Raw genomic sequence first — 16,418 nt, forward strand, 5'->3', positions numbered from 1 at the left:
AAACTACTCTGATCAAACTTGGGTTGATCAGTAATTGGTTATATGACTTGACTGAGCTTACCCAGCCAGGATAAGATATTGCTGGGCTCTCCCTATGAACTGTCAGTCAGTGGTATTCAGCTGATGCTCAGGGCATTCAGAGGATTTATATTGATGAAATAAGAGCCAATTGAGCCAGAAAGGAATTTCATTGAAAAACTGAAACAACTCTTGTTTGAGCATCTCATCAATTATAGATTAGACTAAAAGATTATGTACAGTTGAGGTTAGTGTATCCCCGATCACCTCCTTAAACTGAAGTAGCTGTGGGTCACAGGCAAGTCATATTGACCAGTGTACTGAGCAGCTCTATGTGGACACTTTGGATTCCTCTGACTTTGAAACTTTTGAGTCTTTGCCAAGGAGTCTCATCTTTGTATTTAGGTAAGCAGAGAAGAGTCATTATGGCCTGGACACAGATTAAGTTTTAGTTAACTGTGTCACTCACACAGCTACTATTTGCCACACTGGACCATTAGGGTTTTGAATAATTTGTTGTAGCCAAACCCTTACACCGGCTTTAATTGCTGCATGTGAGTGACCTCGAATACCCTGTAAGTGCTGGTAGTCCTGACTGGTGGAATATGCATACTTTAAAAGTAGAACAAAAATGAAAAGGGAGAAGAAAGAGTGGGGAAAAGACATGAAGGCATGAAAACTGCATTAGGCGGTGGCAGCCAACACAGAGAGAAGGATGTGAATGATTCAAGAGGCAAAGGGATTAATAATGCAGGACTCCCTCTCTCCCTCCATCCCAATGTCCCTTTCTCTCCCTCCCCACCACTCTGTCTTCACTCTTTTGTATATTTTTCCTTCACTCTTTCCACCTACTGTATTCGCCCCTGATTTGTCCTCTCTTGGGTCATGTCACTCACCTAACCAGTAGGGGGAGCTCTCCTCATCAAGCCTCTGCTACTTTCTCCCACTTCCCCTCTATCCTCCCCTGCTGTGTGCAGGTTTGACAGTGTGCACCAACTCTGAACCTCTTTGAAAAAAATTGTTCGATGAAGTAAAATCATTTCAGTCTGTTGTTCATTGGCTTTTTCAGTGAAACTTTTTTTTGGATGTGTCGAAGATGCATGACCTGACATTACCTGTGTAACCCTTAAAAATGCCCTCTCCTCTCTACAGCTCATCACCCTCACCTAAGCTATAGGCAGAAATGACCTGGCCACGGGAATGATGACCTAATTTAATTGCAACACTGATGGCCCTTCAGGAGGCTTTTAATTACCTGCTCATGTTTCTTTCTCTCTCTCTCATCTCTCTCTCTCACTCTCTTGATCCTGTAGAACAGAGCTCTAATGGGCAGCATAACCAGGCTATGTGACAATGCCATAGCCCTAGAATCATTCAAAGGCTCTGAGAGAGAGACCAACCCACTCTACAAAGATTACCATGGTAAGAACACACACACTCGCTTATCTTTCTGTCTCTTTTCCATCTAATACACACACATATACACACAGGCAGTGCATTAAGGCTGGGGCTGGGCTGTGGATGGAGGCAGGGCAGCCCCCTTGCAGGCCAGGCTGTCAGTGCGCGTTAGTGTGCTGCTGCTCAATCAGACGTGCTCCTCAGTAGACAGGCCGGGGGGGATTCAGCTGCCACGCTGTACCCCCTCTCCCTCGCACCCTCACCCACTCCATCCCTGCCTCCCTCCCTCCAGCAGAGCCTCTCTACCTCTCGCCTCGCCCCCTCTCCATCCCCAGTCCCATACCCCTGAGGCTCTGGAGCAGAGCAGACCAACACTGGGGAATCGATATTCTCACCATCACTCTCTCTTCCCCTCTGCCTCTATCTCTCTATCCCTCGCTCAATGTCTCCATGGCCAGCATGCTCTGCTAATAAATGGAGGGCAAGGCTTTCAGTATGGGAGGAGGACATCGGTAAGGGACGATGAAGAGATGGAAAAGAAGAAAGAGGAGGGGAGGAGATTGTAGTTTGTGTCTGCTCTCCTGGTCCTTCCCATCACTTTTCCGTTATGGTTTTACCATTTCCTCTTTCTCCTGCTTGCTTCCCTCTTTTCTATCACTCTATCACACTCTCCACGCATAAAGGTCAGTTTAAACGAGTGGGGTATTTTTAGCCGTGCCTCTCGAACTCTCCCACTCACTCTTGCGCTTTTCCTCTCATTTCCCTCCTCCCTCCTCTCCTCGGGTTAGACAGCCCTGGTTGTGACAGATGAGGGGATGAGGAGTAAAAACATTCAATGGCAGATTTTGGTTTCATCCAACAGAATGTTTTATTTAGATAACACATCCAATAGTTATCACATTCCTCTGCAGTGTACAGGCAGGTGTCATTTAAAGCCATTCAACATTTTAATATTGCAGCGTTTTTATTTTTAAAAAAATGATTTTATATGACAAAAATGTTCTTCAGAAATTGCAGTTAATATTATTTGAATGTCTTATTCTAAAATATATTTACTCTGTGTTTTACCAGCCAGGGAAACTCTGGTTGGGTTATGAAATACATTTATGTGTATGATTGTTTTGATGTGTGTTCATGAGTGCAAATGCATCTGGTACGAGTGTGACAGTGCGTGCGGATGCGCGTGCGTGCGTGTTTGCGGCAGCAGTTCAGGGCTGCTCAAAGCATGCTGGGAAGCCTGTCACTGCAAATCAGGCAAGGGGAAATCACCCAAGTGTACAGAGGAGAGAACCCACCATCCCCCACTTTCTCTGTCTGTGTCCCTTTCTCCATTACTCCCTCGATCTCTCCTTTTCTCTCTCATGCTCATTTATACCACCCCACTTGTACAGTACTCTTCCAGTTATATGAAAATGTAACTCTGTGGTAATAAAAGGAAATGAGGAACAAAGAGTATATAACAAAGCAGAGCTTCCTCCGTTTGGAAGAAGCTCTAACTTGTATGTTTATTTGCTGTCCGCTCTTGATGTGTCCCAGGAATAGGTGGCAAATGTTCTTTACTGACAAAAGAAGAGAGCAGCAATGTTAATGTAGAAATGTTCGCAAATATCCGGTAACAATACACTTCTGTGGTAGTTTTGTCTCATACTTACACAGATACTTTTCATTTCAGTGCAATATCACCATGCATAGTTTTTAGCTAGTGGAAACTAAAAAAGTAGGAACTTCATCCACTGAGATGAGCACAGTTTGCTTAAAATTAGAAAATTAAAAACACGTAACACTGATTTAAGGACAATATTTTCAAAGATTTTGCATTATGTCATTAGCAGGTGGATCTTTAAACAATTCCTTGTAAGGTGGACTATACTTTTGTCAAGTGAAAACTAGCTTTAGTAAATAAGGGCTCCCTTCAGTCATCATTACATTTCTTTTTAATGAAATTTAGATCTTAACTTCATCTTTTGAAATTTGCAAGTAGCTGCAACATAGAAATGCTCAGTTATTTTTGCAAAGTAATTAACAGATAAATAAATAATTAATTTATCAAATTTAAAAAAGATGTCAGACATTATTCGATATCTTTTGTCATTTTTTAAACAGTTGTCCCAGTACATATGAGAGCATCTTTCTGTCAGAAAAGATGTCTGGAGCATTAATAAAGTTTTACTGCTGAATTTTGCATTATGTGTAATTTGGACAGAGGAAAAAAATGTCCTGACGACCTAGTCTTCTGTAGGATGCTGTTAACAGGATTTTACACTCACACAAGAAAGCCCAACTCAGTCTAGCATAAAGTTGCTTGTTATTGCCACAATATAATGTACTACAAGCACATTGTTGATAAGACAGGAATGTCTTCCTTGTACATTGTAGTTTTAATGTGCTTAACCCTTTCAACTTGAATCTGCTGTCTCTGTCCTTCACAGGCCTGTTACATGTGCGCCAGGTACCTCACCTGAACTGTCTGGTGAGTCAACTCCCTGACCACAAGGACCTGGCTTTTAAGCTCAAGAGGAAACAGTTCAGCATTGAGGTATGTTGTCAAGGTTACTCAGCACACTCAGGGTTTCTTCATAAACAATACATAGTTTTCAGTGGTTGTACCCTCTTGTTGTATTTTTAATGCTATCTCTCACTCAGATTTTTTTTGTTTTGTTTTGTTGCCCCAATTTTATTCCTCTAATGTATTTTTCCTAACTTGCCATGTAACCATTAACCTAAAATAAGAGCTCAATTTAGATGCAAAGCAATTATTTATTAAGAAAGCATTACATTTGTTACCTCAGCATTCGCTCTGCTCAGAACATAACAGCACTGAAATTAAGTGCTGACGGTAATGAGGAGTCTCTCATGTTAGCCAGGCTCTGCCAACCTGTGTTTACTTTTGTCTGCTATTGGGTAGAAAAATGAAAGGTAAAGTTATTAATTGTACACTGTTGCAGCCACACTTACCACAGTGTAACATCAACGGCCAACAGAGAGACAAAAATGTCCATCTATATTGATGAATATGAAATGAAAAAAATACTGGTGGCAGTTTAAGTGATAGCATTTTTAATAGAAATAAGTATGAAGGAATCACCAGTCGTGATAGTTGTATAATAGCTTGTGTAATAGCAACAGCAACAAACAGCATCATGTTAAACATTTTAAACCATTTTAAGCTATCAAGGGAAAAGGCTATGTAGATACTGCTCACTTTATCTGGTAGGTCACCTTATATTCAATCCTCAGCTGGCAACAGTCATGACCTGTGGGGCAAGAACAAGTATCAGACAACTTGTTACTGTAATTAGTTTCAATGGCAGTATGATATCCAAGGGGCCTCCACTGAGATATCTTAGATCCACCGGAGTTAGGACCAAATCAAGAATGGGACATGCACCAAATATGTCCTTGCTCCATGTCTTCTCCTCAGAATGGTTAAAACAGATTTTGTATCCTAGCTTAAAATCTTTCTATAAGCTTGACCGTCTTGAGGCTGAGGAACATAGGGCATATACAGTACATGGCACATGATTGTATGGCCTCTCCATTTCTTCATTCATTTTGATTTATGATTTCTCATCCTCTATCTCTTTCTCTTCCTGTCAGAGACGCATCCATTTTGCCCATGTCACATCATCACTCTCACTCAGAGTAATCAATCTGTCACTGAACTACCACTCTAGAGACAAATTAAGGGGCCCTCCTCTTAGCTCAGGCTCATGATTGGTCCTCATTACATTATCATTACCTTATCACACCCTCTGGTCCTTGGCGCTTAGTGAGTCCTATTGTCTCAGGCAGGAGGTGAGGGGAGGAGAGTAATGCCCACCCCCCCTTAAACCTTCCCTGCATCCTACAATCAACCCCTTCCTATTTTCTGCCAGCTTTCACCATCCTTCAAACCCTTTCTCCTGCTTGCATCGGCCTTCTCCCCCTCCTTCCTCTGACCCCATGAATAGGCCACTCTAGTATAGATTTATAAGGTCCATAAAAGTCAAGGTGGTTACTCTCAATGGTCTTTTAATTAGGCCTCTGTGTTGGACAGGCCAGGGGGCCGAGGCCTAGAGCATCCCTGTAGTTCTGTGGGGCCTGGATACTGTGCCATATATCCTAGCAGTACATTGTTAGGACCAAGGTTTGTCTGCCTCCCTTGTTTAAGGAGCTTTATTGGAGTTTTTTGGGGTTTTTTTGTAGAATTGGATCCATATTCTTACATTGCCCCCAAAACAAGATAGCATTAAAAAAAAATGTCCAGAGAAGACTTTCCAGAAAATGGGTGTGATTGTTGAGATAAGAGAAGAGATAATATGAAATGTCAATCAAATTCCTTGGCCATGACACAGTATTGTGTCAGGGAATTTCCCAGAGAACATTGTATCGTATCACTAGTCATGCATCAAATCAATCAAAACACAGATTAGTCATTGTAATACGCTAATACCTTCTCGTGAGGTGATTGGATGTCATTAATTTGTATATCACCTGAGATGCAGCTGTCATAAAGGTATGAGTGCATGTTGGCACTGTCTTCTCGTTTGCAAAAACATTAATTTAACTCTGTATACCTGCATGTAAGATCGCACACAGATCTACCGCTGAGCTCTGACTACAAGGTTCAACGTATACTGTGTTTGACCCGTTGGTCAACCACCTCGGTGGACTGCTGATTGACACGTGAGATAGTGATTGGATTCGAAGCCCAGTGTCTGAAGTGTGACAGCCCACATCGTCCCTGCTAATCACCTCATTTACTCAGGCTACAGGACTCCTCTGCCTGGGGCCACATAATAGACCATTCTCTCACAGCTTCTCCTCCTCAGTCTGTCTTCTTCTACACATCCATTGGGGTAGTTCTAGACCATCTGTCCTGCTGCATTCAACTCTTAACCCCTTCCATATTTTGAATCTGAATCTGGACTAATTTGTGATTTGCTGCTGATGAATGACAGCTGAATGACAGCTGATTGACAGCGCTGGCTTCTCACCATTTAGTTCAGGCCGCTACATGTCACCCCACCAAAGAATATAGAGTTATGCTGGTAACTAATTTCTTAACTGCTGATTGCCTCACACTTCTACCACCTCAAGAATGCGGAAAAGTATTTGTTTGCCAGCACACAGAGTACAAGTTTTGTCAATAAAGACATGCTCTCATATTGTTTTGTAATAATTAAATGTTTCTTAATTTGACCACTTTTAATGCATTCATTCCCAAGAACACACACACTCAGCACAATCACTAAGATTCTGTTGTTTCTGTGATAAGGTTACCATGGTAACTTCTGACAATTCAGAGAGTTCAAGCCACGGTTGATGAGCAGTTATTAGCCATGATGCCTGAAGCCAGCATTAACCCATGGCCCTGTCTGAGCAGGTAGAGGAGTGTTAGGTGTTTGACAAGATTAACACATACTCATAGACACATACACAAACATTTCTTACTCCCACACACATAAAGATATTGACATTCAAGAGGTGGCACAGCCACATACTTACTGAGAAACGTACACACGCACATAAGTGACAGACTCTTTCTCAATATGCATAAGTATGAGCACTTTGCCGTTCACTTATATTAGGCCAGCACAGGCTTCTGTCACTAGTTTAACAATGTAAGATGCTTTGAGGATGAAGCTCTGAAGAATGTAGATGGTATGCAGTTGCATTCTTCTTACCTTTGTTTGACCCTTTAAACTGACAGGCAATGTGCCTGTGGGGTACTGGGGTGCCAGAGGCAGGTCACAGTGTCAAATACAGTATAAGATGGGGATTTGTGTCAAATTAGTCTTCTGGTAGAGGCAATTTGGAGGTGTCTGTAGCACAGAGACCCTCACTCTGGATGTTCTGTACACATGTATAGGCTTTGATGTGAACTTTTGTACTCCTTGAAAATGTTGAGTTTTATGATAATGGTTTTTGGCAGTTTAAAATTATCATTGAAGAGAAATATAAATGGAATGATGGGAGTATGGGGCACATGATGTGATAAAGGTTCAGGGCCATGTTCAAATCTAAGATCTAGCAGTGCCTTCATGCTGGATCCAGTTTTTGACTTGTAAGTACTGTTCACTAAATATTAAAGAAGAATTACAACTAAGAAATTGTTGTAAATTAAGAAAAGCTTCTTTAATTGATATAAAGACAGGTGCCAAATTAAGGAAAACACAACATAAAGTTACTTAATAAGGAGTTGGGCCACCACGTGCTGCCAGAACAGCCAGTGCACCTTGGCATTGTTTCTCTGAACTCTACTGGAGGAATAAACACCATTCTTCCAAAATATGGTGTTTTGATGAGTGCTGTTGGTACAAATCTTCCATAGGTTTTCAGTTGGGTTGAGATCTGGTTACTGCGAAGGCCATAGCAAATGATTTGTATCATTTTCATACTTGTCAACCCATTCTTTGACACTTGTGCCCTGTGGATGGGGGCATTGTCATCCTTGAAGATACCACTGCCATCAGAATAGACATGTTTTATCATAGGATAAAAGTGATTACCCAGAACAACTTTGTAATGATTTTCAGTGACCCTTCCCTCTAAGTGTACAAGTGGATCCAAACCATCCCAACAAAATGCCCCCCACAGCATAACGGTGCTGCGGGTTCCCCTCACTGAAGGGGTCAAGCATTAAGACCTCTACAGGTTTTTCCTTTAATTTGTCATTGTCTGTAGTGCAATGTTGTATTTTTAAACCCTCACACAACCAACTGAGCACTCAAGCATCTTGAGTTGACTAATGACAGGAACACTCAACAAACTGTATGCATGATAATCTTCTTCATTGCCACCTTTCATCCTACATGATGTGAGCTTGACATTAGCCAACAGAGCATATTTTTAAACTGAGTTAAGGGAAAGCAAAGAGGGAGCAGAAAAGGCGATGAAGATGACGATGGCGCTGAAGAGAAGAAGAGTTAAGGAGAAGAGGAAGTCGAACTCAAGTCTGAGGGAGGTGTGTAGAGTAGGTTAATGTTTCTTGGCATGTCCTCAAAACGTCTTTAAGACAGCGCCTGTGTCTGCCCCCTGTTGAAGCCTGTGGGTGCCGAGGGAAGGGTGTTAATGGACCTACGTGAGGAACAGAGCGAAGGCTCTGTGAGGAGGGGGGAGGCATAAGCGGAGAGGAGCAGTTAAGTGATTCTCAGGTCAGGTCTAATTAAAATGAGGGCTTTTTCTCAGAGGCACCAAACCGTCTTATTGAGAGAGAAATAAAAAGAGAGGGAAAGAAAGAATTGTGGAATGCAGAATGAGTTAGACAGAGACTCAGTCCTCAGGGCTTGTTTGTGTATTTGTGTATATGTTTGCTTATATTCCATGCCTGGCCGTATATCTGCCTCCCCATGTCTCAAACAGTGCGTGGTACTAAAGATCAGAGAAAAGCTGATGTTGAAAAGAACTCATATGGAGAAAGAACTGAACTGGGTCATTCAATATTTACTTCCAATAGAGGATCACAATGATTATTCACAGCCTGAGAGTAAACTAAATACAAACAATGTCCTTACTGGATGTCCTGAACCTATTAGTAGGCTGCAAAAAATCCTACGGTTCTCTGTACATCTGCCTGTGTTTCCTCTGTCTGCCCTGGGAATCACAATCAGTTGGGAATGGACCTTTTGGAATAATATTTCCTGTGAATAATTTATACGTCCTCCCTTGTTGCACACCAGCCTCTGTTGCATTTTGGAATGAGGTGTTCTTATGGTTTGTGCATGTATTAGAAGAGAGAGAGCTCAGTGCAGGCCAGTCAGTGGCACGCGATCGGACGCCTCAGCCGAACAATATTCACAACATACATCAGATTTGAATCTATTATTTAACAGGGATTTTTATCTATTCTGCAAATGTGCATGTGTGTTTGAAAAGGCCCAGCTTGTATGGACTCTGTGCTGATTCTTGGGTGGGTGGGTGGGTGGTTGTGGAAATGTCTAAATCTGTGCATGTTTTTTGGGTTTGCTTGTGGTGGCATGATGTGACCTCCAAGTGATTCGGATTTGCTGCATAGACTTTTTAGTTCTGATCTTCCTTAAATCTGTTAATTGATAACATCCGATACTCTTTACCTGATGCCATATTTCACAAGTTGTATGGCTGAAAGTGTAAATATGGTCCACTACAGTAATTTGGGTCCGCAGAAATAAAATCAAAGTAGCAGGTGCATAGTATATGTGCTTGTCCTGACACGGTCAAGGTTTGCAAATCGCTATGGGCACTGACTAAAAACAGTCCAAAAGGAGTTTTTTATTGTCAAATGCCTACAGAGAAAAAGCAGTAGCAGTTGTGTTTGCTGTAGTTGAGTCAAAGCTTTGTAAGAGAATATCTGGGACTTGGCCAAATGTGCCGCCCTCTATCCTACATCAACACAATGCTGAAACATTGTTTCTTGCTAACGGACAGTATTAAAACCAAACAAAACAGGGCATATGTGCTGCTCCTGCCAGACTGAGTAAGAGTGTGGTCTGCCTGAACTCGTCCTGGAAGTGAAGCTGTTTCATCAGTGAGCAGTGAACCCTTAACATGGTCCATGCACCACTCAGCCCCCATCAGACTAGACCAGCCACACTGGACTCAGACCTGATTAAAGTAGCCATAGTTGTCTTCAGCTCCCATTAGGGAGAGGGAAGGAGAGACTGTAACTTGCATACCCCCCTACATCCATGGGGTCTTGTGGTACTATAGGGTATGTGTAAGTGTGTTCAGAGAAGGCTTCCATTAGCATAATGGTAGTGACTGCAGAACCATAGCCCCCCTGGTGCTTATAAACTGGGTCTTCACTGTATCCTTGGCTTCTGTTTCATTTTGTTGTTATTTTCTAGGCTTTAGAAAACACTTTTTAATTTTGCCTTAGGTCTGTGCACTTTTTGTGCAAGATGTAAAACACTGTTAAAACTGGTAAATGTGTTCACTGTAATTCCTCTGCAAAACATCTAATGTTTTCCTCACAAGCATAATTTATGCATCAGTAGTTTCCTTTGATTCTTGGTTGTGTAACACTAATATTTGGACTAGCATTTTAATAGAAACGGTTTAATAAACATGCACCAAAGTAAATGAATATATTTGTTGAGTATTTAATTTGAGACATGCGTATAATTATTCACGGTGCACTTGATAGGATATCTTAGAATTTGCAATCACATATATATTAAAAAATGTTGCATATCAGTATTTGAAAGGTCAAACACTCAGTGCTGAATAATCCAGATAGTCAGTGATCTAAACCGTTGTTTCCCAAATTGCGCATAAAAGCAATGTTGATATTATCATTCAGACTTGTGTAAATGGTGGCGAGAGGCACAGGTTTTCTTGTTTTGAATGAAACAGCCTGCTCGCTGCTGTTGGTCTACAGAGAAAGTTAAAATTGCCGTCCTGGGCACAAACAGTTCCATGGTCGGAGTGGTTCAAAGGTGGAATGTTGATCCGGAGTAGGAGCATCAAACTCAGCTTCAGTCCTAAAAATAACTTTCCCACACTCTCACCGTGCAGTGTCCTGGGGGGTCAGGAGGAGGAGTGTGTGTGTGTGTGTGTGTGTGTGTGTGTGTGTGTGTGTATGTATTTGTCTGTGTCGCTGCTCTGTATTTATGTAGTTATTCTGTTTAACTTGTCAAATGTGATTCTGTCCACACTAGAATTTCATATTGTTTTCTAAAGGTGTGTTTTCTGAAATGGTGAGGTCTCCTCTTCCTCTCTCTTCAATAGTTTGGCAGGCAATACAATTGTGCATTCTTCATTATTAGGTTATCATCATCATTGGAGTTAGATGGATTGACCAGTTTTTATAGATATGACCAGATGCCTTATTGACAAATCTTTCTTTTTCTGTTGTCAAAGGAGAAGTATAAACAGATTGTTGCTAACAGTACACTGCTGTTGCATTTTGACACTCAATCAATAACAGCAAACTCCTTTATGACTCACCGAATTTTGATCACAGAGAGATATTGTAGCGGCAGAAAGGGGGTTCCTTAACAATAGTTCAGTTCTTAGTCATGTCTGTGAAGGCTGAAAATCAAAACTAACACCTCAGAAGCTTGTTTTTCCTGTTATCTGTCTTTGCAAAGTTCACCCACATGAGGAAGTCCATCATTCTAGACTACTCATGACAAAATACATTATGTGATTTCTTCATTCATCAGTTTGCATCACAAAAAGCAGGCTTAGTGATTTGTGTTCTGTTTGACACTTAGCTTTTTTCTAAATGCCTTTTCTGCAAGCAATCCCCGAATGAGTCTTTGCTTGACGAAAACAAATTGGGTCTCTTGATCCCTTTTTTTTTCTCTTTATCTCCAAGCACACCATAAAAGCATTTGTTTCAGCTAATCACGGGAGCTACTTAACCCCTGCTACTGTGAATATGGTTGTATTTAAAAAGGATTCACCCAACAGTCAACACTGAGTTGTTTAAAGTGGTGTTGGCCATTGAGAGATGTTGGCTGGCAGCTGAATGTTGCAGTCCTCATGAATTTTATGAGGGCAAGTGTCCCTGTCCTTCAGAGTTCACAGGTGGCTATTGAAAGGCCTGGCTCGATGATGGAGGATAGTTAGGACACATATAGAGCCCTGAATAGACTTTAATTACGCTCTGTAGATGAGTCAGAGGGCCATTTGAAGGAGAAGTCTGCACTTCAAAAGGCAAGTTAAAGGGCAAGGTGATGGCACCTTATCGAAAAGTTTGCGCCCTGATCTTTTAGTTAGGGTCACATAAGTCAGTGTTTTGTGTTTATGTAGCAAAAAAAAAATTACTTTTTTTGTGCATTTGTGAAGTGTGTATGTGACTACCAAACACACATACGTGAAGGTGGGGGAGGCTTTGGGTGGGAGAATACTCCAGTGTGTGGCTTAACCAAACTATCCTTTTGTCCCTAACAATGATGAGTGATGATGAGTGACAGGGGTGTTAGGAGTGGGATCTGGGGAACAGAATGCGCCTAAGCACCCAAACTCAAACAAAAGGCAGCAAAAGGTCAAATCTGAGTCAAGCTTCTTATGTACTTGCATATAATATTTTATTAACTGTTGTTGAGCATCACTAAAATTCCTAAATACAATATCTTTTGATGCATTACAGTCTTGTTCATGATTTTTTTTAAATGTTTTTATAATAAGAATAAAAATGACTTCTGTCAGTTATTGGTAAGAAACGATTTTACTTCTGGTAGTCTGTCACACTGATCTTCTGATACACCTCCTGCCTTTTCTTTGCCCTCATTTCAAACTTTGATAAGAGCTGCCGCAAGACGCTCTCTGTTAGCATCCTTTCCTTCTATTAACCCACCCAAAATACACATCAGTATATCTCCTCTATCTGAAGCAAGAAGAAATCATGCACAGTTGTCCTTTTGTTACACAAAATCTATACATTCTGCTTAAACAGCCCAACTACACACACACATACAAGCGCGCACACACACACACATACAAGCGCGCACACACACACACACACACATACACACACACACACACACCTCCTCTCATCCCCCCACACACACATTATGCCCTACTGCTAGCTAGAGATGAGGAGGACTTGCGTGCAACTGTTTCCCAAGAGGCAATTGTAGACTGAGGGTTCTGAGGCCTGGGGATGGCTCTAGATGGCGGTTAGCGAGGAACCAGTTTTTTTTTTTTTTTTTTTTTGCCTGCGCTCCTCCTTCCCCTCCCCCTTTCTGAGTTCAGGCAGTGATCATAATGGGGGGTGACAGCTCACCTCTCCCTAGCGTGCCTACAGTCCTCGGAGCGTTAGACCCCCCCTCCCCGCATAACCCCACCACCACCCCCCAAGTCCCGGAAGGCCACAAAGGTTACTCCATATGTTAGTCTGAGGATTCTTATGAATCTTTTTTTTTTTTTTTTTTTCTCAGACAAGTATATTTACTGTCAACTCTATAAAGGGTTGTCTGAATCAAATCAAATCCTCATCAAATCCAGGGACATTTCTGTTTTGTCCCCTCATGATGAATGTATTTATTCTAGATGGAGTCTCTTTCATTGTTTTATTTATTTAATTTTTTGCTCTGTCATCCTCTGCCCTCTGTTCTTCTGTATGAGTTGCGACTCAGTGGTGTGAAAAGATCCAGGGCCTGGAGTTTCACATCTATTAAAGGCTTCATGTTTGGAGAGGGAAGTGATCTGATGGCCTGATGTTCTACGCTCACTTACACAGACTGTTTGTATGGGGACGTCATGTACGCTCGCTTCATCATCCCCTGTGAATGTGTGTGTGCGCGTGCATTAAGTATGTGTATTTGTGTGCCTTAGTTTAGCATGCATTTAATCCTGGCCATGTATCCTTACATGCCATTAAAATGTTGTAACAGTAGTTTTGTTTAAGTGTCCTGAGTATTCTTTTCAAAATCATTTTTAGTTTATTTTATTTGACAAAAAGTACAACAATAACACCTGAGCTTAACTGCTAAGTTGAAAAAGTTTGAGGGAATGAAGTACTGTTTGTTCAATTGACGGTGTGAAGGAAATATTCTATATCAAGGATTTTACTTACTGGGAGACTTCATTTACTCATCAGAAATAACCTGCTTACCTCAACAAGACAAAAGATGTCAATGAACATCCCTGCAGATAAATCTCAGGCACATCCACACACAACACTCTGACATTCAGCAGACATCGCTTGAGCTCTCGGCATCAACCAAAGTCTTGCAAGGAGATAGATGATGTAATGCACAAGATTATAATTAAATCAGGACTGTGAATTTCTTGCACCATGCAATCTTGGTGTGTGTGTGTCGGGGGGGGGGGGGGGGGGGGCATCTTTGAGTTGTTGTCAGAGTGTTTGTGCAAGTCTTGGATAACTCACTAGTGGAAATGTATAATGAGTAGTGAGGGTATTGAGAGGAGGGTTTGCGTGCTTAGATGGGCGAGGAATAGAGCACAAAAGCATGTGTAGTGGTGAATATTAGAGTAGGTAGAGTGTTAGCAAGGTCACTCTGTGTGCAGAAAGAAGTGCTTTTCCTTCTCAAACTCACTTGCCTTCTCCCTCTTTCTGTCTCCCTCTCACTTTGTTTTTTTATTTTATTTTTTTTTTATTTTTGCCAGACTCACCCTCCCTCTACTCCTCTTTTTTTAATCATAGTCAGCTTTTTCAGAGTGTTGCTCTGTCTACATTCAGGGCCTTTTTTCCAACTTAACAGCCTTCACATTCACCCTTTTCACCTCATTTGCTGCCAGACACAAAGTCAACTTGACATCCTATAAACTGGTGCCTGTTTTAAGATGTTGTAATCATTGTGAACATTCAAGCTAAATTCAATTGCTGAACCTCATTTGCCCCCGCCTTCCTCCACACAAAAAAAGAAAAAGAAAGATAGGTAATCTCATTTCGATGGTCGGACAGAAGTGCACAGGCACAGCAGCACTGCTGTGGGAATCAATTTGCAAGGTTAGAATATGCGCGATAAGTGCCAAAGGGGGTGTGTGCAGCTTCCCGGCATCCTTTCAAAACACCCTGCAGGCTAAAGTGGTATCCCAGCCACGCCCCACATATCACCCCATGTAATGTTTGGGGACCCATCCTGCATCTACTGGACATGCAACATTTTTTAGTCTTTTCTGTTTTTTTAACCACAGCACCCACCGATCTTTTCTCCATGTACAAGCACATCAACACTTCTGGCCTTAATGGCAGCCTACACATCAGAGAGGAGGCACTGGCCTGGTGTAATCTGACTTGTCTTAATTACAGGCAGTATCCAGTAATAGGCTGCTTCCATAGATATCAGCCATTAGAGCAGTGTCTCCGACAGGAGAGGCCTGATTGGCTACGAGGTAGGTGATAAAGAAGCCATGCCTCATTTACCTCCAATTTTTTTGTTCACACATCCCTGTATTAAAGTCAAGCGTGAAGATGGCAAAGGACTGTGTTAAACTGATTTATGTGCTCTCCTATGTGTTGGTAGCTAATCTGCTCCTGCTGATTGCATTGTCAGCAATCTGCTCTACAAGTAAATGATTTCACTGGATGGAAGTTGTTTCAGCAAAGTTTGAATGCTGAAGTTTTCATTAAATGCTCGCTATTCTTGAGTCGTTTAAATTGTTATGAATCTTGCATTCCTTTGTTGTGAGCTTATAGGATCCTGCCCAGGCCTTAGGCTTGCCTGTGTAGTTCAGCTCCAAAACCTCAAACCAGCAGCTCTACTCAGCTAATTAAACCAAACCACAACAAGTGTCCTTAAATAGACTTTACAAACTTGAACAAATAGTTCTTAATTCATTGAGCTTATTGTTCACTCGACAATCTGTACTTGACTTATTTTCTTCCTTGCCCACAAGTATGTACACGCCCTTTCACTGACTTATCACTGTCCTGTGTCCTTTAGGATGAGCTTTGATACTGGGATGTACACTGAAATGATGACCAGAAGGATATTGATGATACATTCACAATCGTCCCATCTCACTCATTCACTTTACCTTTGTTAGTACCAGAGCAGCATGTGACCTGATGGCATGATGTTTGAGTAATTCCACAGATCGCTTCACCATCCATTTCAAATGCCATAAAACAAAGTGAAACCATTAAAGATAATATACCCATTATTAGTATGGAAATTAGAAATGGAATGCCATAGAGTACTGAAAGCTTGTCATTTGAGTGACAGTTAAAGACACTCCTGGTTCAGTGCACTGTATTTAAGATATGTTTGATGTTTTTCAAACTCCATATTTGGCACATTATCCTTGGGTGGCAGCTCACACCTTGTTGGTATTTAAGACAGATTTCAACGAATATTACTGGATTGTGGTGGCAGTTGCATTTAAGGGTGCAGCTCACTCATAACAGGGAGGTGTCGTCTACTGACAGATCACTGTCTGGATGAGAGAGCACAGCAGCATCCCACCTCATTACCGTAGCAACACACTAACCGAGGGACCGACACACTGCTCGCTGTGATTAAGATGTAAATTTCCTCTAATTGGAATGTAAATTCATACATTTATATGAAGACGTCAGCTGTCAGATTGCAATATTGTGTCCTTTTTTCTCCCTCTCCCCTGTT

General features: G+C 41.6%; 1 protein-coding gene across 1 annotated transcript in view; it reads left to right on the forward strand.

Annotated features, from left to right (window-relative positions):
• elp4 (elongator acetyltransferase complex subunit 4) overlaps positions 1–16,418 on the forward strand; it is a 51,845-nt gene that overhangs the window by 18,723 nt on the left and 16,704 nt on the right. The window contains exons 8-9 of the mRNA XM_053322326.1: positions 1,332–1,440; positions 3,846–3,952. Coding sequence (XP_053178301.1) covers positions 1,332–1,440; positions 3,846–3,952 — 216 coding nt within the window. The remainder of the gene's footprint in view (positions 1–1,331; positions 1,441–3,845; positions 3,953–16,418) is intronic.

Source organism: Scomber japonicus, chromosome 1, assembly GCF_027409825.1.
Source record: "Scomber japonicus isolate fScoJap1 chromosome 1, fScoJap1.pri, whole genome shotgun sequence".
Lineage (NCBI taxonomy): Eukaryota > Metazoa > Chordata > Actinopteri > Scombriformes > Scombridae > Scomber > Scomber japonicus.